Source organism: Physella acuta, unplaced genomic scaffold (assembly GCF_028476545.2).
Source record: "Physella acuta isolate Inbredline_101_S28 unplaced genomic scaffold, ASM2847654v3 ptg000566l, whole genome shotgun sequence".
NCBI classification, from domain to species: Eukaryota; Metazoa; Mollusca; class Gastropoda; family Physidae; genus Physella; species Physella acuta.
Genome location: NW_026732085.1, coordinates 174896 through 198753, shown reverse-complemented (window position 1 = coordinate 198753; position 23858 = coordinate 174896). Strand labels below are relative to the sequence as shown.

Sequence of the window (23858 nt, the reverse complement as noted above, 5' to 3'; positions counted from 1 at the left end):
ACACCACACTAATGCCACACCACACTGATGCCACCCCCACACCACACTAATGCCACACCACACTGATGCCACCCCCACCCCACACTAATGCCACACAACAATGATGCCACCCCCACACCACACTAATGCCACACCCCGACCCCCCCCCCCCCTCTATAGATAACACAAAATGACATGCCACATCCCATCACCCCCGTCACAGAACTATCAAGTCGGTCATCTACCCCACCCCACACTAATGCCACACCACAATGATGCCACCCCCACACCACACTAATGCCACACCCCGACCCCCCCCCCCTCTATAGATAACACAAAATGACATGCCACATCCCATCACCCCCGTCACAGAACTATCAAGTCGGTCATCTACCCCACACCACACTAATGCCACACCACACTAATGCCACACCCCGACCCCCCCCCCTCCATAGATAACACAATATGACATGCCACACCCCATCATCCCCCCCGTCACAAAACTATCAAGTCGGTCATCTACCCCCCACCCCCACTCTCCACAACACTAATGCCACACCCGACCACTTCTGTGTAGATAACATAATATGATACTCTACACCCCATACAAAACTATTAAGTCGGTCATCTACCCCCTCCCCCCACCCCACTCAACACACACCTCCGTCCCCCACCCCACCCACCTCGCTTCCCCACCCCAAATTTCCCGCTACTTAAGCGCAAGCGCACTTTCCACCTCGAACCAAAACACAAACATCTAAATTTCACGCGGCGAGAGTAAAGCTGTTTTTGTCCAGGAGTCTCCAATAAACACATTCATCTCAGTCCAGCCAAAAAAAAAAAAAAAATGCCATGAATCAACAAAACAACAAGAACCAAAATATAATCAGTTGGGGGGACGGGGACGGGGGGGGGGGGGGGGGGACGGGGGGGACAGGAGATATCCAAACCAAAATAAAATCTTTAAAAAAAATCCCTGCACACATATACACGTTGTCTATGAAGTGATGACAAGTGCGCTCGTTATGTTAGAGTTAAGCTTCAAGGTGAGTGCATTTAAGCCAAACATTCGTTTATTTATTAACGAGGTGACAAATAGCCGATTTTTTTTATTTAAAAAAAGGCTATTTTTAAGATTAAAGGGGCATAATCTGTGAGAGTTAAACGCGTGAAATGGTATCGGCAAGTTGGGCTGAGGACTGGATAATTATTGTTGACAGACGAAATTTTTTTTTTGGGTGTGTATTTCGTCTTTTAAGCCTTACAATAAAAAAAACCAACAACATGACAAATTAGAATTTAAAACCCTTATGAATTTATGTTAGAAAATTTGAAAATAAAGATAACTGTGATACTATTTATACTGTGATTCTATTTACTTTACATACCCAAATATTATTTTCACATTCTGTAAGGTATCTCATACGTAATACAATCTTTGATTGGCTGTTATTTAACCAGGACTAACATGATTTTTGTTCTAAAGAATGAGTACTCTGACACCACAAACCACTACATAATGACCTATCATGACACCATACAATGACCTACCTGACACCACAACACAATGACCTACCCGACACCACCCAATGACCCACCCGACACCACTACACAATGACCTACACTAACACCACCCAATGACCTACACTAACACCACCCAATGACCTACCCTGACCCCACCACACAATGACCTACACTAACACCACCCAATGACCTACACTAACACCACCCAATGACCTACCCTGACCCCACCACACAATGACCTACACTAACACCACCCAATGACCTACACTAACACCACCCAATGACCTACCCTGACCCCACCACACAATGACCTACACTAACACCACCCAATGACTTATCCTCACACCTACCCTGACACCACAATGACCTACCCTGACACCACTACACCATGACCTACCCTAACACTACACAATGACCTACCCTAACACCTCAACCCAATGACCTACCCTGATACCACAACACAATGACCTACCCTCACAACAGTACATAATGACCTACCCTAACACCGCACAATGACCTACCCTTACATAACACACCACCAATGACCTACCCTGACACCACACCATGACCTACCCTGACACCACTAAACCATGACCTACCCTGACACCATTACACCATGACCTACCCTGACACCATTACACCTTGACCTACCCTGACACCATTACACCATGACCTACCCTGACACCATTACACCATGACCTACCCTGACACCACACAATGACCTACCCTAACACCTCAACCCAATGACCTACCCTGATACCACAACACAATGACCTACGCTCACAACAGTACATAATGACCTACCCTAACACCGCATAATGACCTACCCTTACATAACACACCACCAATGACCTACCCTGACACCACACCATGACCTACCCTGACACCATTACACCATGACCTACCCTGACACCATTACACCATGACCTACCCTGACACCACACAATGACCTACCCTGACACCATAAAAAATGACCTACCCTGAGCTGAGCGATCTCAGCCTGCAGCGCCAGGTTTGTCTCGTGCTCGTTGATCACAGCTTTCTTCAACTCGACTGTGGCCTCCAGAGCTGAGCTCTTCATCGTCTCCGTCTCCCTGCCTGCAAGACAAACAGGAAACTGACTCGACACATTCGTTCAGCTAAGTGGGGCAATAAACAACTTCCTACAACCAGACGTACATGCGAGAAACACATTTCTCATAGCTCGCGTACAGCATCCATATTTTTTTTTCAATTCTCTTTACAGATAGAAGAATATTTGTAAAAGAAAATTCTGATGTGTAATCGATTTTTTACTTTCTCGTATTTACGAAGTATAGAGAAAGTATTGTAATCGTGCAATGAGTCGGAAAAACATAGTTTTGCAATCTTGTCCGTATGTCTGTGTGTGTGTATGTGTGTGTGTGTGTGTGTAAACACGATAACTTGAGTACCGTTACAGCTAGGTTGATGAAATTTCATATATAAGTATTTTATCAAAATCGTAGATCCGTATCAACTTTTGAGCGATTTCTGATAACCGGAAGTGGTACTGTTTTTACTTTGAATTTTTCAAAAGCCTATAACTTGAGTACTATTTCAGATAGATAAATGAAATTTCACATGTAAGTAAAAGATCTCATTCTCTACCTTCTATCAAATTTTGAGTAATTTACGTTGACCGGAAGTAGTAATTTACGCTATTTCCAATTTCTCAAAAACGCATGTAAATTTATAAAGTACTAATAATATTGCGCACTATTATGCACAACTTTATTTGACGTTCACTTGGTGTGCAATTCTTCATCCACGAGATTTTATTCTATTTTAAAAAGTTTAAGAATTTAAAATGGTTTTAAAATCATGTCTATAGCCCTAGTTCCCATCCCATGTTGTTTAATATAAAAACGAGCCGACCCGCTGCGTATCATACGCCGCTATTTAGTTGTTTTATTTTCTACTTTTCAGTAATTCATGATTTGTGAATTCGACAGTACCAATGCTGCCACTGAAAATATTTGCTTTAAAACACTAACCTCCCCCAACCCCTCCCCTACACCCCCCCCGTGAATAGCAGCCTCCTCTTAGTTACCTCCTGTAAGTTTAAAATCGTTTCAAACTAAATTATCTGCCCATAATAGCCGCCAACAAACCCGGCTCTACGATTTGTAAACATTTAGAGTGAACCACAGCTCACCAGATCATGTGGGGGTGGGGTGGGGGTGGTAGTGATAGTGATAGAGAGGAAGAGAGGGGACTGCAAAGGCGCGCTTGCAGCTTGTTTTCTAACGGCTCCCAGAAGAGAATTATATATATAGATATTCGAGAAAGTTTAGGGGAGATCACTCCCGGTTTATTTTAAAATAAAGAAATATTAAGCATCCTAATAATTATTTATAACATTGTTGTAACTTTAGTTAAAAATAAAGAGCCTGCAAGACGGATAAGAAAACAATTGGTGGATATGTAAAAACAGGCGGTGGATGTGCAAAAAAATAGGTGGTGGATGTGTAAAAATAGGTGGTGGATGTGTAAAAACAGATGGATGATGTGTAAAAACAGGCGGTGGATGTGCAAAAAAATAGGTGGTGGATGTGTAAAAATAGGTGGTGGATGTGTAAAAACAGATGGATGATGTGTAAAAACAGGCGGTGGATGTGTAAAAAAAATAGGTGGTGGATGTGTAAAAATAGGTGGTGGATGTGTAAAAACAGGTGGTGGGTGTGTGAAAATAGGTAGTGGATGTATAAATACGGACGGTCGATGTGTAAAAACAGGTGGTGGATGTGCAAAAATAGATGATGGATGTGTAAAAATAGGTGGTGGATGTGTAAAAATAGGTGGTGGATGTGTAAAAATAGGTGGTGGAGGTGTAAAAAAAAATCAAGTGTTGCAGTCGAACGCTAGAGTAAATGCACTAATATGGCCTTGACCGTCCAGAAAGGAAGGTTAAGTAGCATCCCGTCTATTTCAGCGCTCTCCACACGACAAGATTTGCTAACACTACGATAAAAAATACAGAGTCCCATCAAACTAGGGTGAGCTTAGTGACGTCCTACGGACTAGCCAAAGACCATCCAACCAACCTCTGAATAGACCAGCCGAGCCATAACTGATGATCTGAGTTAAGCCTAAGATACAACCGCGTCTGGGCAACTTAGTCAGGGTGAGAATAATATACAGTTTTTGTGACCAGCTCAGTCAGGGTGAGAATAATATACAGTTTTTGTGAGCCCACTGCTGCCCATGGCTCATATCAATGCGATGATATTTTTAAAAATATAAATATGTTTGTTAGGTATCACAGCCCAGCCAAACAGGGAATACGTTAGACATGAGGTTAGATACTAGTTTGCAATGGCTACCTCAGAAATCCTGGCATTAGGACAGGGATATGAGTAGCATTGCCACTTTGTAGAAAGCGGGTTTAGGAAAAATAAAAAACGACATTAAAAAGACCGATAGGACAGAAGGCCGACAGAGATAAGAGGACGAATTTGACGGTGGTGTTATAATTGCTTTAGTAAAGGGATCTGTTTATCATTGCCACGGTGTTCAAAACGGGTTAAGGAACAAGGCCACATTAAAAAGCCGACAAGTGATAAGGCCGACTGAACATAATGCTGACAAACTAAACTTACTTACTTAATCATTTTAAATCATTGTGGAGCTATCGACAGACCGATCTAAAAAAAAAAGACCGAACCCCTAAAGGCCGACAGACATAAAGGCCGACTAGTTTGACGGAGATACTTTAAAATATTTAGTAACATGGTCTGCCTATCATTACCAGTGTGTATAAAGCTATTCTCTTATAACGAACATACTGTCCGGCCACCTATACATCAGGTAAAGTCAAGCACCTACTGCACCTCTGTTGGTGAAGGAATGTCTAAAGGATCTAATGGACCATCTTAAGATCCCTAGCACATCGATTGTAGTTCCAGGGATCGAAGTCCGAACTTCAGATTTGTTCATCTAACACGCTACTGAATGGGTTTTTAGACGAGACAGCTCTCAACAATTGAATTCTTTCTTATACAAGCTAAACGTATAACAAATACAATAAAAACAACTAAACAACGATGTTTGGAAACTTGGGAGTAAATCTTTGAAGGACAAAGCCTAGAGCGACACGAATCTTAGACCGGCGAGTACCTCAACCTTTGAATCAAAACACTACTGGGCAGTGAACCTTTGAAGGACAAAGCCTAGATCGACATGAATATTATACCCGCGAGTATCTTTTCTCAACTACTGAATCAACACAACCGTTCAAGAAATAGAAAACCATTTCCACTGCAGTGAAAGATCGATGCCTTAATTGTAATTAACGTGGTAATTACCGTCTTCTGAGCTGTGAGCAGTCGATCACCGAGATTATTGGGTAACAAGACGCGATAATGATCGCACAATGGAACTAATATATTAGCGGTATCGCACAATGGAACTAATATATTAGCGGTGGTTGGTTCATTTTATTTCCTAATAATTATACGAAGAATTTCACACTTTTTTTTTCAACGTATAAGCTCAGTGAGGTTTATACTTTTTTAAAACGGAAGCCATCAATTACGAAGCGTGATTTGTTGTGTTTCTTTCAGATAATTTTCAAATTTCCGACAGGAGGGGTGGGGAGTGGGGGGGGGGATACTGGAAAGACGACGATGACGACACAATAAACCTCCCTCCCTTACTCGTAGAGATGCCTTAAAGTTAGTGAAAGACGCTAGGCGGTGAAGTAGAGTTGACCTGTTTATCTGGCCCAGGGAATCATCAGAATAGAGTGACCTTTACAAATGACCTCTCGCCTTGACTTAACACCATAATGGTCAGGACACCAACTGACGACGGACATTTCGCCAAAGTTCGAATAACGTAATCTCTCGGGAGGCTGCAAAATTAACAGCCGGGGACCGGAGAAAATGGAAGGGTATGGTTAAGGCCGTATGCTCCACAATAAGTCAAGTAAGTCAGGTAAGACAGGTAAATCAAGTAAGTCAAGTAAGTCAAGTACGTCAAGTAAGTCAAGTAAATCAAGTACGTCAATTAAGTAAAGTACGTCAAGTAAGTCAAGTAAGTCAAGTAAGTCAGGTAAGACAGGTAAATCAAGTAAGTCAAGTAAGCCAAGTAATGCAAGAAAGTCAAGAAGTCAAGTAAGTCAAGTAAGTCAAGTAAGTCAAGAAGTTAAGTAGGTCAAGTAAGTCAAGAAGTTAAGTTGTAATTGTGAGTCAGTGTGTTTGCATCTCACGGCCATATTTATTGAAACCATTTCCGAATGGCTTTATAAATCTGATATATGGCCCTAATGTTGTCTTCAGTGTGTCTGTTAGCAGAGATTACCAATAAACCTCGCCGACGCATTTATCAAATGAATCATCTATTAAAACAGAAAATAAATAAATAAACAAACCAAATGGGAGACCATCCAACACCTCAAGATCAAACGCATATTTTTAAAAATAAATAAATAAAAAGTAAGTAAACATCGACGCGATTTTTTAAAATATTTTTTTAGTTGAATTTCCTTTTTACACTAATATCAGATTAAATAGATTTTAGATCTTTATCTCGTTAAAAACACAGCTTCAAAGCAAAAAAAAAAATTATAAAAAATTATAAAATCCAAGTTTGAGCTAAAGGCTATTACAGATGTGGCAAGTAAAATAGGATAATAAGATCAAAGATGCGAGTTACTTACCCTGGGCCTTTACTGCTTTCAGCGTCTCCAGGAGTCTTCTGGTGGCTTCTTCAGCCTTCCATCGTCTCTCGCGCTCTGCTTCCAGCGTTCTCACGAGGTTCTGGGGACAGTAGACATACACATAATATAACTGTAGACATACACGATATACAACTAGGTTCTGTGGACAGTAGACATACACATAATATAACTGTAGACATACACGCTATAGAACTAGGTTCTGGGGACAGTAGACATACACATAATATAACTGTAGACATACACGATATACAACTAGGTTCTGTGGACAGTAGACATACACATAATATAACTGTAGACATACACGCTATAGAACTAGGTTCTGTGGACAATAGACATACACATAATATAAGTGTAGACATACAGGCTATAGAACTAGGTTCTGTGGACAGTAGATATACACATAATATAACTGTAGACATACACGTTATAGAACTAGGTTCTGGGGACAGTAGACATACACATAATATAACTGTAGACATACACGATATACAACTAGGTTCTGTGGACAGTAGACATACACATAATATAACTGTAGACATACACGCTATAGAACTAGGTTCTGTGGACAGTAGATATACACATAATATAAGTGTAGACATACACGCTATAGAACTAGGTTCTGTGGACAGTAGATATACACATAATATAACTGTAGACATACACGCTATAGAACTAGGTTCTGGGGACAGTAGACATACACATAATATAAGTGTAGACATACACGCTATAGAACTAGGTTCTGTGGACAGTAGATATACACATAATATAACTGTAGACATACACGTTATAGAACTAGTTTCTGGGGACAGTAGACATACACATAATATAAGTGTAGACATACAGGCTATAGAACTAGGTTCTGGGGACAGTAGACATACACATAATATAAGTGTAGACATACAGGCTATAGAACTAGGTTCTGGGGACAGTAGACATACACATAATATAACTGTAGACATACACATAATATAACTAGGTTCTGGGGACAGTAGACATACACATAATATAACTGTAGACATACACGTTATATAACTAGGTTCTGGGGACAGTAGACATACACATAATATAAGTGTAGACATACAGGCTATAGAACTAGGTTCTGTGGACAGTAGATATACACATAATATAACTGTAGACATACACGTTATAGAACTAGGTTCTGGGGACAGTAGACATACACATAATATAAGTGTAGACATACAGGCTATAGAACTAGGTTCTGGGGACAGTAGACATACACATAATATAACTGTAGACATACACATAATATAACTAGGTTCTGGGGACAGTAGACATACACATAATATAACTGTAGACATACACATAATATAACTAGGTTCTGGGGACAGTAGATATACTCATAATATAACTGTAGACATACACATAATATAACTAGGTTCTGGGGACAGTAGACATACACATAATATAACTGTAGACATACACGTTATAGAACTAGGTTCTGGGGACAGTCGACATACACATAATATAACTGTAGACATACACATAATATAACTGTAGACATACACATAATATAACTAGGTTCTGGGGACAGTAGACATACTCATAATATAACTGTAGACATACACATAATATAACTGTAGACATACACGTTATAGAACTAGGTTCTGGGGACAGTAGACATACACATAATATAACTGTAGACATACACATAATATAACTAGGTTCTGGGGACAGTAGACATACTCATAATATAACTGTAGACATACACGTTATAGAACTAGGTTCTGGGGACAGTAGACATACACGTTATACAACTGTAAACATACACGTTATACAATTGTCAACATACACATTATACAACTGTAAACATACACGTTACACAACTGTCAACATACATGCTATACAACAGTCAATATACACATTATACAACTGTTAACATACACATTATGCAGCTGTCAACATACACATTATACAACCGTAAACATACACATTCTATAATAAATGAATAAATTCAGATGTAGATGAAAAACCGTAAACATACCGACACACAACAAATAAAACAAAGCTAACTACATACACAAAATATTGTAATTCCGTAACATTTGAAAACCAGTAAAAATACTTTAAAAAATAGCCAAACAGATATAACATCAACTGTAGATAAGCTGGACATATAGATAGTCGTTGTATCCACTTGTGAAAAAAATATGCTCCAGATATTTATGTTATAAAACTGTTTAAACTCAACTATTCCCCATTTCATTCTGTAACATATGCTAGGGAACATGTTTTTATGATAAACTGTTTAAACTCCAAAATCCCCATTTAATTCTGTAACATTTGCAAGAGATATTGTTTTTATAATAAACTGTTTTATAAACCAAAGGTGTGTGCACCCGTGTTTGTCGGGGAAGGTACGTTCTTACAGGTTTCTTCAAGTCATGCAACCAGAGTAGACAGCAGTATCTGGGCCGGTTAATCTAACCGGGCAGTTTTATCAGGATATAATAGATCTATCTCTTTCTCTTTATATATCTTTCTCTTTATCCCTCTCTCTCTTTTATCTCTCCCTCTCTTTAACCTCCCTATTTCTCTTTATCTTCCCTCTCTCTCTCTTTATCTTTCCTCTCTCTCTCTTTATCATCCCTCTCTATCTCTTTATCCTCCCTCTCTTTCTTTATCCTCCCTCTCTCTCTTTATCCTCCCTCTCTTTCTTTATCCTCCCTCTCTTTCTTTATCCTCCCTCTCTCTCTTTATCCTCCCTCTCTCTCTTTATCCTCCCTCTCTTTCTTTATCCTCCCTCTCTCTCTTTATCCTCCCTCTCTTTCTTTATCCTCCCTCTCTTTCTTTATCCTCCCTCTCTTTCTTTATCCTCCCTCTCTTTCTTTATCCTCCCTCTCTCTCTTTATCCTCCCTCTCTCTCTTTATCCTCCCTCTCTTTCTTTATCCTCCCTCTCTCTCTTTATCCTCCCTCTCTTTCTTTATCCTCCCTCTCTTTCTTTATCCTCCCTCTCTCTCTTTATCCTCCCTCTCTCTCTTTATCCTCCCTCTCTTTCTTTATCCTCCCTCTCTTTCTTTATCCTCCCTCTCTTTCTTTATCCTCCCTCTCTTTCTTTATCCTCCCTCTCTTTCTTTATCCTCCCTCTCTCTCTTTATCCTCCCTCTCTCTCTTTATCCTCCCTCTCTTTCTTTATCCTCCCTCTCTTTCTTTATCCTCCCTCTCTTTCTTTATCCTCCCTCGATTTCTTTATCTCTCGGAGCGTCTGGCTACAGAAGTGAAACTAGATCTAGAAAATATTAGTTAATTTAATGGTCTATTTGTCTTGTCAAATGAGATTAATCATGAATGTTATACAGCCAGTACAACCAGACATCTTGAATAATCTCCGGTTAGAGTCAGGTGCCAGTAGACAGTGGCGACATACCAAACCAAGACCGACTTATGACCCAGATTCGAACCTAAGACGTTGTTTACTATAGTGCACTCTAACTGCTTGACCAGTTTATCCCCTTACCAAGGCCTGCCAACTCTCTTCGTCATATTTTTTAATCAGATACCCCCCCCCCCCCCCCCCAGACAAACTCAAACTCGGTCAGCCCTCAAGAAGTTAATCCCACACAGCAGGTAATATTGGAGAAAAACATTGTCAATAACTCAACCAAGCCATTCAACATTGGACAGTAAAAACATTGTCAATAACTCAACCAGGCCATTCAACATTGGACAATCACCAACTTCATTCATGACAACATGTTATTTTCCATGGGGACAGTTGGACTTAAGTCTGTTTTTCTATCTGGATTCGGTTCTATAACAGCAGTTGTTTGACTATACAGTTTTCTCTCAGTGGGTTGCTGTTCTTAGCTAACGAGCCTCATCTGTTTGGGGGTCCGAACTCGCGACTTTTGGTGTTAGCGATCATACGCTCTCCAACCTTACCAAAACTCCTCAAGTAATCAGAGTTAGGTAATAACCAACTGCATCATTATAGAAAAGATATTTAAAAAATTAACGCCCTCTGAAGTAAAATTTCAGTAGTTTTATTTTTTCCAGACCGTTAAGAGGAATTATGGTTTGACAAGTCTGTATGTCTTAAGTTTAACTAACTAAAGACATGAAATCTTGCCCCGAATCACAGGTTATGTGATATATATGTTACAAGTGTGGAACGTGCAGTCTGAATGCCACCAAGTGCAAGGAATGACTTGTGCTACCCCCAGTCAGCCATCCAGTGCAAGGAATGACTTGTACTACCCCAGCAAGTCATCCAGTGCAAAGAATGACTTGTGCTACCCCCAGTCAGCCATCAAGTGCAAGGAATGACTTGTGCTACCCCCAGCAAGTGCAAGGAATGACTTGTGCTACCCCACCAAGTGCAAGGAATGACTTGTGCTACCCCCATCAAGTCATCCAGTGCAAAGAATGACTTGTGCTACCCCCATCAAGTCATCCAGTGCAAAGAATGACTTGTGCTACCCCCAGCAAGTGCAAGGAATGACTTGTGCTACCCCCAGCAAGTGCAAGGAATGACTTGTGCTACCCCACCAAGTGCAAGGAATGACTTGTGCTACCCCCATCAAGTCATCCAGTGCAAAGAATGACTTGTGCCACACCCATCCAGTGCAAGGAATGACTTGTGCTACCCCCAGCAAATCTCTTGTGTTATCCCGTCCTACAGTCAGCGACAGGTGAGACCTCTCCCCGGGACTCTCACCCCACCAGCCACCCTCCCACCACATTAATCATTCATGTCTTTCTCATACAGCTCTTTGGTGCATGTCAACCCGGGTGTCATGATGACTTCATATTTTCTTGTGTACAGTGACAGTGTGTGGTCAACCCTGTGGTATGTGACGGTTTTCTTTTGGAGGAAGCGAAACTAGAAGTCATCTACAGTACGTCAATGTTGGGTCGCTCATTACTTGGGTTTTTAAAAAACTCGTTGCATGTTGGGTTGTTATAACTATGAGGGTCTTATCTGTGGGTTGGGTCCATTTATGTGTAAAAAAAATTACCATTTAGTTGATTTAGAGCCTTTCAGTCCATGGAGCAGGTGAAGTAGAGTTCACCTTTTCCGTGACCTGATATAAGAAGGGATAGTGTGCTCGGCACTATGTCTAGCCGTCTTTACTTTCCTAAAGTGCGTTAGGCACCCATCACAGCTGGGGAGGACTCATCGCAACAGCGTCGAAAGGACTTAAGCCCATGATTTAAACTCGATACTTTCGGGTGTGCAGTCGAAACGCTCTACTATTCGACCACATCGTTCCCTTATTTCTGTGCGTGAAACAAACTAAAAAATCTGATGGTGATTATAGTAGAGTAAAGGGGAGGGGTGTTGACTCTGTTTTTCAGTCGGCATGTTTTGCCGTGTTTCTAGTCCGAGATTTCACAAATCTTCTGCCACAAACCAAACACCGATGCCACAAGCCATAGACCGTCCCAACCGTTCTCCAGTGATGCTGTGACTGACACACGTATAGACATATAGAATACTGCATTTTTGTAAATACCGGTACAAGTTGCTTCAGTTTTTGTCCTTTTTTTTTTTTAATCATATGAATTCCTCAATCAGTTTTTCAGCAACTGTAAAGGGGGGGGGGGGAGTTAAAAATATGTGTCGTCTTGAATTATTATTTAAAAAAAAACGAAAACAACAACAACACATTTTTAGCGCAGTGTTGTATGCCTTTATCTGCCCAACTAATAATGGCGCTTTGTGATATATGTTGACATTACATTTACAAACAAACTTTCCACAGCTGATGTCAAACACTGTGACCTGGCTAAACTCGTGCCCTCGGTGGAGACCCCAGCACCTGATGAAGACATGCGCAGACGACAGAACTCAATCAATGGCCCTCGTTCACCACCACCCAGACATCTCCCCTCCCCACACCTAACCATCGAAAGCTATTGAAAAACACACAATGGCCAAGGTAATGAAGAAAATTGAATCTTGGAAACGGTTTAATTCAACAGTAGCCATTTGATGCGGGCAAAACTAGATTTGCTTCGAACTTTCAACAGGCGCTTACGGTATTTTATAAGCAACAAGTGCTTTAATGGTCGTACATTGTGCTACAAAAAAACAAAAAAAAAAAAACAAAAAAAAAAAAAAAAACAATTGACAAAGAGTTTGACGCCTTCCATTATTGTTGACATGAATAAACAATCGTGTTTTGTTTTTTTGGGACAATTTTCGCGTAGAAAAAACCCCAACTTAAATCTAAAAAAAAATTCAGAAATTTAATATTGTAAAAATTATTGTCATATGTCGCAAATGCAGAGAAGGTGAAAATAATTATTTTTTGCGTTTTTATTTCTATTTATTTTAACGAAGCCTTAATAATTGTAACATGAAGTTTCACTTTAGTTATACAAACATTGATTGGCTGTACAGAAACTCCGTGATCGATTTTCTAAAAAAAAAACAAAAAAAAAACACTAGTAATTTGTGCTCAAAACTAAATTTTTTATTTGAAATTATACTTTTTAAAAACGACATGGCCTAGTTATGCAATATTTATTTAGGTTTTCAGTGAGATAATAAAAAACACACTGATTTTAGTTTTATAAAACTTAGTTCAGCCACCGACAATACTGTAAACAACAAATACGTCCCATCTTTAGTTATAAATCAAACAAAAACCTCACAAAAAGATTTTATAATAGTATTTATTTTAGTCCGCATCCGATTTAAAAAAAAATAATTAATATGACACTCAAGACAAATCCCGCTGAGGTTCCATTAAAAAGTTACCTTATTGGTCTAAAATTCACAGCCACAACACCACAAAACTAAGTAATTTTCATTTTTTTCTTTAACTTTATTTAAATTTTAATGCTTGTGATATTCTAAAAAATGTCTACTTTGACTCAGCTTATAACACTTCAAAACTAAGTAGTTTTAATTTTTCCTTTAACTTCATTCTAATTTTAATGCCAGCATTATTAAAAACAACTGTTTACTTTGTTTCAGCTCACGAAGGTTACTGAGTAAAAAAAATCTGTCTCATCGCTCGCTTAGAAGTGACTTCACACCGGAACTTACTGACAGCCCGGAGAGAACAGTAGAACAGAAGACATTAGACGGCGCTATTTCTAGACCAGACTCTCAGTATGAGTGGTAAGATAACGTCTTTCTGTGGTCACGGCATATCAAGATGTTTGTGTTTCCAGTACGTTGACCAGGCGCCCCATAAGTTGCTAGCTTAGTCTACGCCCCCGACATCAGTACGTTGCCCTGGTGCCCTATACATTCCTTAGTCTACGCCCCACCACCAGTACACTGTCCAGGCGCCCTATACATTCCTTAGTCTACGCCCCACCACCAGTACACTGTCCAGGCGCCCTATACATTCCTTAGTCTACGCCCCACCACCAGTACACTGTCCAGGCGCCCTATACATTCCTTAGCTACGACATCGCCATCAGTACACCGCCTTGGCGCCCCATACATTCATAACTTAGCCTGTTCCTTTGCAATCAGTACACTATTCAGGCGCCCCTTAGATTCCTAACAGTCTACACCACCAACCATCAGTGCATTGCCCAGGTGCCCTAAACTTTCCTTCCTTAGTCTACGCCCCCAACCGTCTATATTGCCCAGGCGCCCTATACATTCCTTAGTCTACGCCCCCGCCATCAGTACATTTACCAGGCGCCCTAAACTTTCCTACCTTAGTCTACGCCCCCCCCGTCTATATTGCCCAGGCGCCCTATAGGCTACTCTCCTAACTTAGTCTACGCCCCTGCCATCAGTACATTGCCCAGGCACCCTAAACTTTCCTAACTTAGTCCACCACCAGTACACTGTTAGGCGCCCTATACCTTCCTCCCTAAACACCATACCCCGGCATCAACCCCAATTACCCCCAAAGACCCCCTACCATACCTCCCGCCACCCCCTGCGTCACCACCTACACCAACATCCTGTCTATCAATAATAAACAAATACCTCCTTAAATTTTCCCAAACTCTGATCACTAGATTTCCCCCCCCCCCCCCATATATTCATTAGAATCAATCTAATTCAATCAGTGTAAAATCCTGTTCACTGACTTGACCAAAACTCCTCCGGGACTTCTTGGAAGTCCGAAGTGTATTGATTTCTTCCGAGTCAGCGACAGCTCGGTATTTTAATAAGCTATTCTAATGGAAGAGTGAAATCAAGCCGAATAATAATCACACAATCTCAAGAACAAATTCCGTACGGATGTGGAGAGAGAGTTCTGGCGATAAAGACATTGGGCGCTCAAAGACTCCTAACTGTGGAACTAGCCTGGAGTTGTCGCATACTGCAAGTTTTGTTTCCCTCGTACTGCGGGTAGGGCGGATGGGCGGATAGGTGGATAATGTATTGGTGGATGTGTTGGTGGATGTACTGGTGGATGTGTAGGTGGATTTATGTTTAGTGCTAATGTAGGGGTGGGGGACAACAATTTTCGGGGGGGGGGGGGGGGCGGACACTGTCAAAAGTATATATTTTCTATATAAATTCCATTTCGTTCGGGGGGTAGACCTTCTTAGGGGGGGGGGGGGGGGCGGTGTCCCCCCGAAGAGATGCCTGAAAAAAACTACGGGTGGGTGTGGGGGCGGAAGGTATGTGAGGGGGGGTCTTTGAGGGCAACTGGTGTTTATGCCAGGGTATGGTGTTGAGGGAGGAAAGTATAGGACGCTTTGGCGCCGTACTGATGGCGGGGGGGGGGGGGGGCACACTAAGCTAAGGATTAAGAATTAGGGTTCGTGTTGGTAAGATGGTTAGAGTTAGAATCTAGACCTGCCATTCCTGTTCAAACTGTAACCAGACCCGCAACTTTCCCTTGTAAATAAGATTCGCATTTGTCAGCCAAATCTCCACCCGATTGTCCGCCCGCCCTAAGATTAGATTATAAAATAAGCAGCCTTCTTTGCAGGCCCCCGTTATTCGCTTAGACAGAAGATAATGAACATTTACAATTAAATCCCAATTACAAAAAAAAAAGGTGGAAGCAAAATTCGCAAAAATTGTAATTGATTTGTGTGAAAATTATGTATTCATCACAAGGAGCGTGGGCCTCTCTCATCTAAAGGAGGAAATTTATTTAAAACGTGGAAGTTGGAAATATGGGAAAAACTGAGCTAAAAATGTTCATCCGATCCTTAAGTTGCTTGTTTATTACCTGTTTATTTACAACACTGATCATCTTTACACAAACATGGTATTTATGTAAAGAACTTTAGTGATTAACATCTGCAGATCGTAGGCCGTTTAAACAAGTATTATATGAAAATGGAGGCCTCTAGATTTGACAGAATTTGTTGTAAAACTTGACGGTTAGTGTACCAATCAAAGCAGGGTGACTTGGTTGGATGAATAATTATAGAGGAATTATAATCTAGACAGTTCAGGGAATTTCTAGACATTTTTTTCTCTAAGGGCCAGTGGTTGGGATCTCTAGCTCAATTTTATATTCGCTGTCCGAAGCTCGGGAGTTAAGGACACAAAAAATATTTGAGTTAACAGCAGTAAAAATAAAAACAACCAACCAACACATCTATAGCAAACCATAATAAAGTAACTCAAGTGATGCAAGTTTTGGTCATAGTTCTTTGTTATAGGCAAAGGCAAGGAAAAACTTTTTAAAAATCTAAGATAGTTTCACAGTATAAACTAAAATAAGGATTAAATATATTATTTAAAAACTTTAGTTCAAAACATCGTTATATTACGTGTTGTATTAAATTAAAGGTTGTATCACATGGCAATATTATATAACATATTGTTATGTTTCATAAAATTTTTACATTACATAACAATATTTTATCATATAACAATGTTATATCACAAACGCCATTACAGGACAATTAGGAAGAAATTAGAGAGAGGATAAACAAATTATCCTAATATATAAAAGCCCATATGAGCACCCCATTCTCTCTCTCTCTCTCCTCTCTCTCCACATCTCTCTGTCCGCAACATTTTTGAGGCTATGTGATCAGTATGTTCAGCGATATGTGGAGAACTTAAAGATACCGACTTTTGCCCCTCCCCTCCCCCCCCCCCCCCCGCCAACTCATGAGCTTCCACATTAATAGAACTCTATTTTATAACGTACTTTTATTTTAAATTACGGATAAATTACAAAGAGCTAAAGATAGATTCCATTGAAGTCCGGTGAAGTAAATGGCGATTTAATTCGTTTTTGTTCATGATGTACATTAATAACAATGTCAGACTTACATGACCAGTTCAATTAGAGTAATTAGCACGCCGACCATAAGCATACAATCTAATGTTACCATTTTTTGTACATTATTACACCCCCCCCTCCCCCAACCCATCAACGTACATACTATCTTTAAAGAAAATATTTCGTAATGGAGTTGTAGATTCGTAGATCTACGAGTGTTAAATATCTCATTACAATAATTAATTAAGTAGTAAAATGGCGTAGGCCGGTGATTACAAGACACCCTCCCTCCATCCTGGATATCATAATTTGTTAAAGCCCTTCATTACAAATCTTGACCATTATGTACATAATATCTTTAAAGAAAATATTTCGTAATGGAGTTGTAGATTCATAGATCTACGTGTGTTATATATCTCATTTTAATAATTAATTAACTATTACAATGACGTAGGCCGGTGATTACAAGCCACCCGCCCTCCATCCTGGATATCATAATTTGTTAAAGCCCTTCATTACAAATCTTGACCAACCATTTGAACAGTTAGCGTGGTTTGGTTGAGATGGGGGTGGCTATGGTTATTTGTACGGGTGGGGGGGAGGGGGGGGGGGGGGGTTGCTGCCCCGTTGCCCCTAGCGCCGAAATGTGTGGCTATGTCTCTGATTGGATGGCCAAAAGTATGTGGTTAGTGTGGGGGGGGGGGGGGCAATCAGTCCATCACAAGACTAAATTAGCCAGACGACTGGCAATTGCCAGTTTAGCACATAACGTTTCGTCTGTATGTTGCAACACATTTTATAGACGGGGCATAGACAAAGTGGAAGGCAGTCTTTTTAGTTTCACATAAGATAGACTTTTTCTGCTACATATATCTTTTGGTTTTAACATTAAATAAACATATTTCTGATACACACACACACACACACACACATATATATATATATATATATATATATATATATATATATATATATATATATATATATATATATATATATCTTTGGTTTCAACATTAAACATATTTCTGATAATACATCTTTATAGTTTTAATATAAGATAACATATTTTGATAAATACATCTTTTTAGTTTTAACATAAGATAAACATATTTTGATAAATACAGGATCTTGTTAGTTTTACCATAAGATAAAGATAATTATGATAAATACATCTTTTTAGTTTTACCATAAGATAAAGATAATTCTGATAAATACATCTTTTTAGTTTTACCATAATATAAAGATAATTCTGATAAATACATCTTTTTAGCTTTAACATAATATAAAGATAATTAAATACATTTTTTTCAGTTTTACCATAAGATACACCCAATAGACCAATCCGTACTTCTAGTTTAGTGGAGAATTTTTTTTACCGATATGGTCAACTATGCTTAATTAGATTTGCTAAAAGAGTTCCGTATAAATTTAACATGTGACATTGACCCTAGTGAGAATAAATACACTGGCGCCCTTTCAGACCAAGGGGTTGGAGGTCTACTGACGGGTTGGAGGTCTACTGACGGGTTGGTGGTCTACTGAGGGGTTGGTGGGCGCCCTTTCAGACCAAGGGTGGGTGCCTAGTGAGGGTAGGTGGGGGACAGACAAAGTTAAATTTTACGGTCACTTTCGCGTCCCACCACTCAACCACTCCTACCTTCTAGAATATTCATTGGAACAACACAACTTTGCATTACGTTACACAATTAGATGGTACACTCTACTGCAGCTGTCAAACCTTTACCCAGCTCCCCTTGAAAGCCAAGCGTAATGGCAATTCGAAGGCCAAATCGACTACATTGCAATTATCACCATAAAACTATAAGCCGCATTAAAAAAAAATCTAACTTGATCTGATTAAGAAAAAAAAAATTAAAACCTCTTTAAAGCTGAATGCTAAAGATAAAAAAAACGAGTTAGATGCGAAGAGCCCTTAACCCGTGTTCACCAGAGCGAGAGAAGGAAATGAAGTAAAGACGCGCACTAACGAAGCTGAAGTGAAAGGGGGAAAAAGGATGGATTAAAAACACGTCAAATGTAGGGGGAAGGGGGGGGGAACTGTTAGTCACATTAAAACTGAGATGATAAATTAGATGAACACCGTGGAAGAAAAATCTGAAGGGAAGAGATTAATTTGAAATGGATCTCACAAAAAAGTGTGTACTAGTACACATCGTGAGTCTACCAAGTTCGTCTAGTATAGTAGTAGGTTTCCATACATTCTTTCGATTCTTGCATTTATAAAGGGCAGTGCAGTAAAATATACTTGCAGATGTTTTGTCAGCGTTTGTTGTAATACTTTTATACTTTCTGATTTAACCGTGAAATAACTATTTTGTTACTTAATACAATCAAATAAAAATCATGTAACACTCACATTCGGTCAAACATGTCCAAGTTTGCAAAAAACCTTTACCCCCCCCCCACTGTACAACTCACGTTTGGTCAAATATGTCCATATTTAAAATGACCTTTAACCCCCCCCCCCCCGTGCATGCACAACTCACAATTGGTTTAAAATGTTCATGTTTAAAATGCCCTTTACCCCAAAAGTGCTACCTACACCACCAGTATCACATTGTGTTTGGGCAATAAAAAAAAACCTTCCCCGAAAATGTTGAACAGATGACAGGTCCTACGACAGGTCTACACTACACGATACACAACATTTGAATAGGTCAGCGCTAAATGACCTTCTTGTGTATCAACCCAACCCCCCTTCTATTCAGAATTGAGATCAATAGCTTGAATCGATTATACCCACCGATATGAGTATACAATCCGTTTTCACAACTTCAACGATTATTTCCCGATTTGACAGTAAAATATACAGTGCTGACTGAGTTTACGGAATAAAACAAGTCATTTTCTTTTGTGTTGTTTACTCTATTGACACAAGTCCTAACTTTTAAAAATTCTCTTGGTTTATGTAAAAGTACTAAAAAAAACGTGTGTTTTTCAAGAACCTAAATGATATTATAAAACAAAAAATTATATTTTAAAAATACATTGCCCCATAATTTTGAAGACAACCAAAACAAACAAAGCTCATTACAACAACAACAACATAAAGGTACAAGATCAATCTAATAACCACGGGACATTCGATCATCACGTCATCGGCACTCTAGTACCAACACTAAGACTGCAACTTTTCATACATTTTTTTTCTCCTAAGGTGTCAAAGAATCGATGCTTAAAGTTAAGCTAGCGTGCTGAACCAGCTGTTTCCTCAACCAATGGCACAGTAGCGCGCGCCCACTCACCCTGCCTGTTGGGGCAGCCTGGTCTGGCTCCAGGTAGGGCTCACGCGGCCCTGGTCTTTAACTAGCCGCGGTGCTCGTGTCCCTGCTGCCAGAAACTTATGAATGAATGACCTGCAGTCGTAGCCTGGGATATTTGAAGTCGCGCTGCATCCTGGGATAGGCTCGCTCGTACTACTAGCTGCCACAGGTAGGAGAACTGTTTCAGTGTCGTTAGATTATTAATTAGCGGGGGTAATTAATTTCTATTCAGAAGATGCAGGTAGGATAACTATTTCGGTATCGTTCGATTATTAATTATCTGGGGTAAATAATATCCGTCCATTAATTAGCATATTTTGATGCCATTGGGTGGCTGATGTGTCGATATACATTCTGGATATAAACACACAACTATGACGTAATTAGTTCTAATAGTTCTGTCTGTACAGATTCCTAGCGATCCATTAGGCAGATGAAGTAGAGTTCATATGTTGCTAAACCTCGGCATATGAAAGGATAATGTGGTCAGCACTATCCCCAGCTTCTTTTACTTTCCCTATCTTGAGTTATGTACTCAACAGAGTTGGGTAGACGCAGGGACGTTTCAAAACATCGGATACGAACTTAAGACTTTCGGGTTAACAGTCTAGCGCCCTATCGCTAGGCCAAGCCTTAACATAACAGTCCTATCGGGTACATCGTTATTTAGTATTTGGGCACTATCTAACGTGTGAGACCATGTACAACATATTATTTGCCCAAAAAAAATCCAATTATTAAGCCAACATTATATGAACTAGAGTAACTTCGGGCTGAAAACAATCCAATTATAAGGCCAGTAACATTTAGACTAACGCCAACTTCAATTCTTTTAATACATTTGACATCAAGACATGTGATGGTAACTTAGAAAAACGAAAAGTGTTTCTTCTGCGTTGTAATCAGCTTGATGTCTCTTATTTTAAACTAGTGGCGTCACTAGGGTGGGTGTCACTCGGTGCAGTAACTGAGGGTATCACACCACTCCCTCTACTATTTTATTTAAAGAAAAAACAAACCCCTCGTTTTGACAGTAAATTTTTACGATTTTTCGATTTGGTGTCTTTCTTTAAATGGTGTCACCTTTAAATGGTGTCACCTTTAAATGGTGTCACCTTTAAATGGTGTCACCTTTAAATGGTGTCACCTTTAAATGGTGTCACCTTTAAATGGTGTCACCTTTAAATGGTGTCACCTTTAAATGGTGTCACCCTTTAAATGATATAACCCGGTGAGGCCGGCACCCCCTTCCCCGCCCCTACGGGCCTAACCAGACCAGCAACCAACAAAAACATCACCAACAGTCTCTGTTCGTTCAATGCTGTGTCGATGTTTTTAAATGTACCATTTTGTCCTGCATTTGTCATCCTTGCTTAAAGGTGTTAGCTATAGCTTAAACGAGTTAGCTATAGCTTATAGGTGCTAGCTATTGCTTAAAGGTGATAGGTATTGCTAAAAGGTGTTAACTTTTGCTTAAAGAGGTGTAAGCTATAGCTTAAAAGTGTTAGTTATAACTTAAAGGTGTTAGCTATAGCTTAGAGGGGTTAGCTACAGATGCGGACTCACGAATTATGTCCTCAATTAAAGCTATAAAACTTACAGTTAGCAGTTTAGGGAAGCAAAAATCCACAAGCTCACCCCCCCCCCCCTTTCTTTCTTTTGTATCAGTCAGATATCTAGAAGTGTGTCCACAATCAAACATTGTTTGACATTCATGTCAGATATCTAGACGTGTGTCAACAATCAAACATTGTTTGACATTCATGTCAGATATCTAGACGTGTGTCAACAATCAAACATTGTTTGACATTCATGTCAGATATCTAGACGTGTGTCAACAATCAAACATTGTTTGACATTCATGTCAGATATCTAGACGTGTGTCCACAATCAAACATTGTTTGACATTCATGTCAGATATCTAGACGTGTGTCCACAATCAAACATTGTTTGACATTCATGTCAGATATCTAGACGTGTGTCCACAATCAAACATTGTTTGACATTCATGTCAGATATCTAGACGTGTGTCCACAATCAAACATTGTTTGACATTCATGTCAGATATCTAGACGTGTGTCCACAATCAAACATTGTTTGACATTCATGTCAGATATCTAGACGTGTGTCAACAATCAAACATTGTTTGACATTCATGTCAGATATCTAGACGTGTGTCAACAATCAAACATTGTTTGACATTCATGTCAGATATCTAAACGTGTGTCCACAATCAAACATTGTTTGACATTCATGTCAGATATCTAGACGTGTGTCAACAATCAAACATTGTTTGACATTCATGTCAGATATCTAGACGTGTGTCCACAATCAAACATTGTTTGACATTCATGTCAGATATCTAGACGTGTGTCCACAATCAAACATTGTTTGACATTCATGTCAGATATCTAGACGTGTGTCAACAATCAAACATTGTTTGACATTCATGTCAGATATCTAAACGTGTGTCCACAATCAAACATTGTTTGACATTCATGTCAGATATCTAGACGTGTGTCAACAATCAAACATTGTTTGACATTCATGTCAGATATCTAGACGTGTGTCAACAATCAAACATTGTTTGACATTCATGTCAGATATCTAGACGTGTGTCCACAATCAAACATTGTTTGACATTCATGTCAGATATCTAGACGTGTGTCCACAATCAAACATTGTTTGACATTCATGTCAGATATCTAGACGTGTGTCCACAATCAAACATTGTTTGACATTCATGACAGAGTCAGATATCTAGACGCGTGTCCACAAAAAACATTGTTTGACATTCATGTCAGATATCTAAACGTGTGTCCACAAAAAACATTGTTTGACATTCATTACACAACATCAGGGTTAAACATCTTGATATTCAAACACGTGGATAAAGCTAAACCCTAGCATAAATCAAGTGCTCGCAAACTCCGATGCCCAGCAATTGAATAACATATTTTACATGCAGCCGTCATTACTATGGTCTAATTTATGCTTAATTAAAGCTGACTTAATAAATAAATAACAAGCAGCCGTAAACATTATCTCTCAAGCACCGGCAGTTGATACAAGGCTGTTCTAAATGTAGTCTCGTTGTTTCGCATGGGATACGGGTCTGTGGATAACATGGGTCTGTGGATAACATGGGTCTATGGATAACATGGGTCTGTGGATAACATGGGTCTGTGGATAACATGGGTCTGTGGATAACAGGGGTCTGTGGATAACATGGG

General features: G+C 39.6%; 1 protein-coding gene across 3 annotated transcripts in view; it reads right to left on the bottom strand.

Annotated features, from left to right (window-relative positions):
- The window catches only part of LOC131946629 (leucine-rich repeat and coiled-coil domain-containing protein 1), a 250854-nt gene that overhangs the window by 61514 nt on the left and 165482 nt on the right, over positions 1-23858 (bottom strand). For all 3 annotated transcript variants that reach the window (XM_059307559.1, XM_059307561.1, XM_059307560.1), the window contains exons 10-11: positions 7184-7283; positions 2483-2601 (exon numbers count right to left, since the gene is read on the bottom strand). In XM_059307559.1, coding sequence (XP_059163542.1) covers positions 2483-2601; positions 7184-7283 — 219 coding nt within the window. The remainder of the gene's footprint in view (positions 1-2482; positions 2602-7183; positions 7284-23858) is intronic.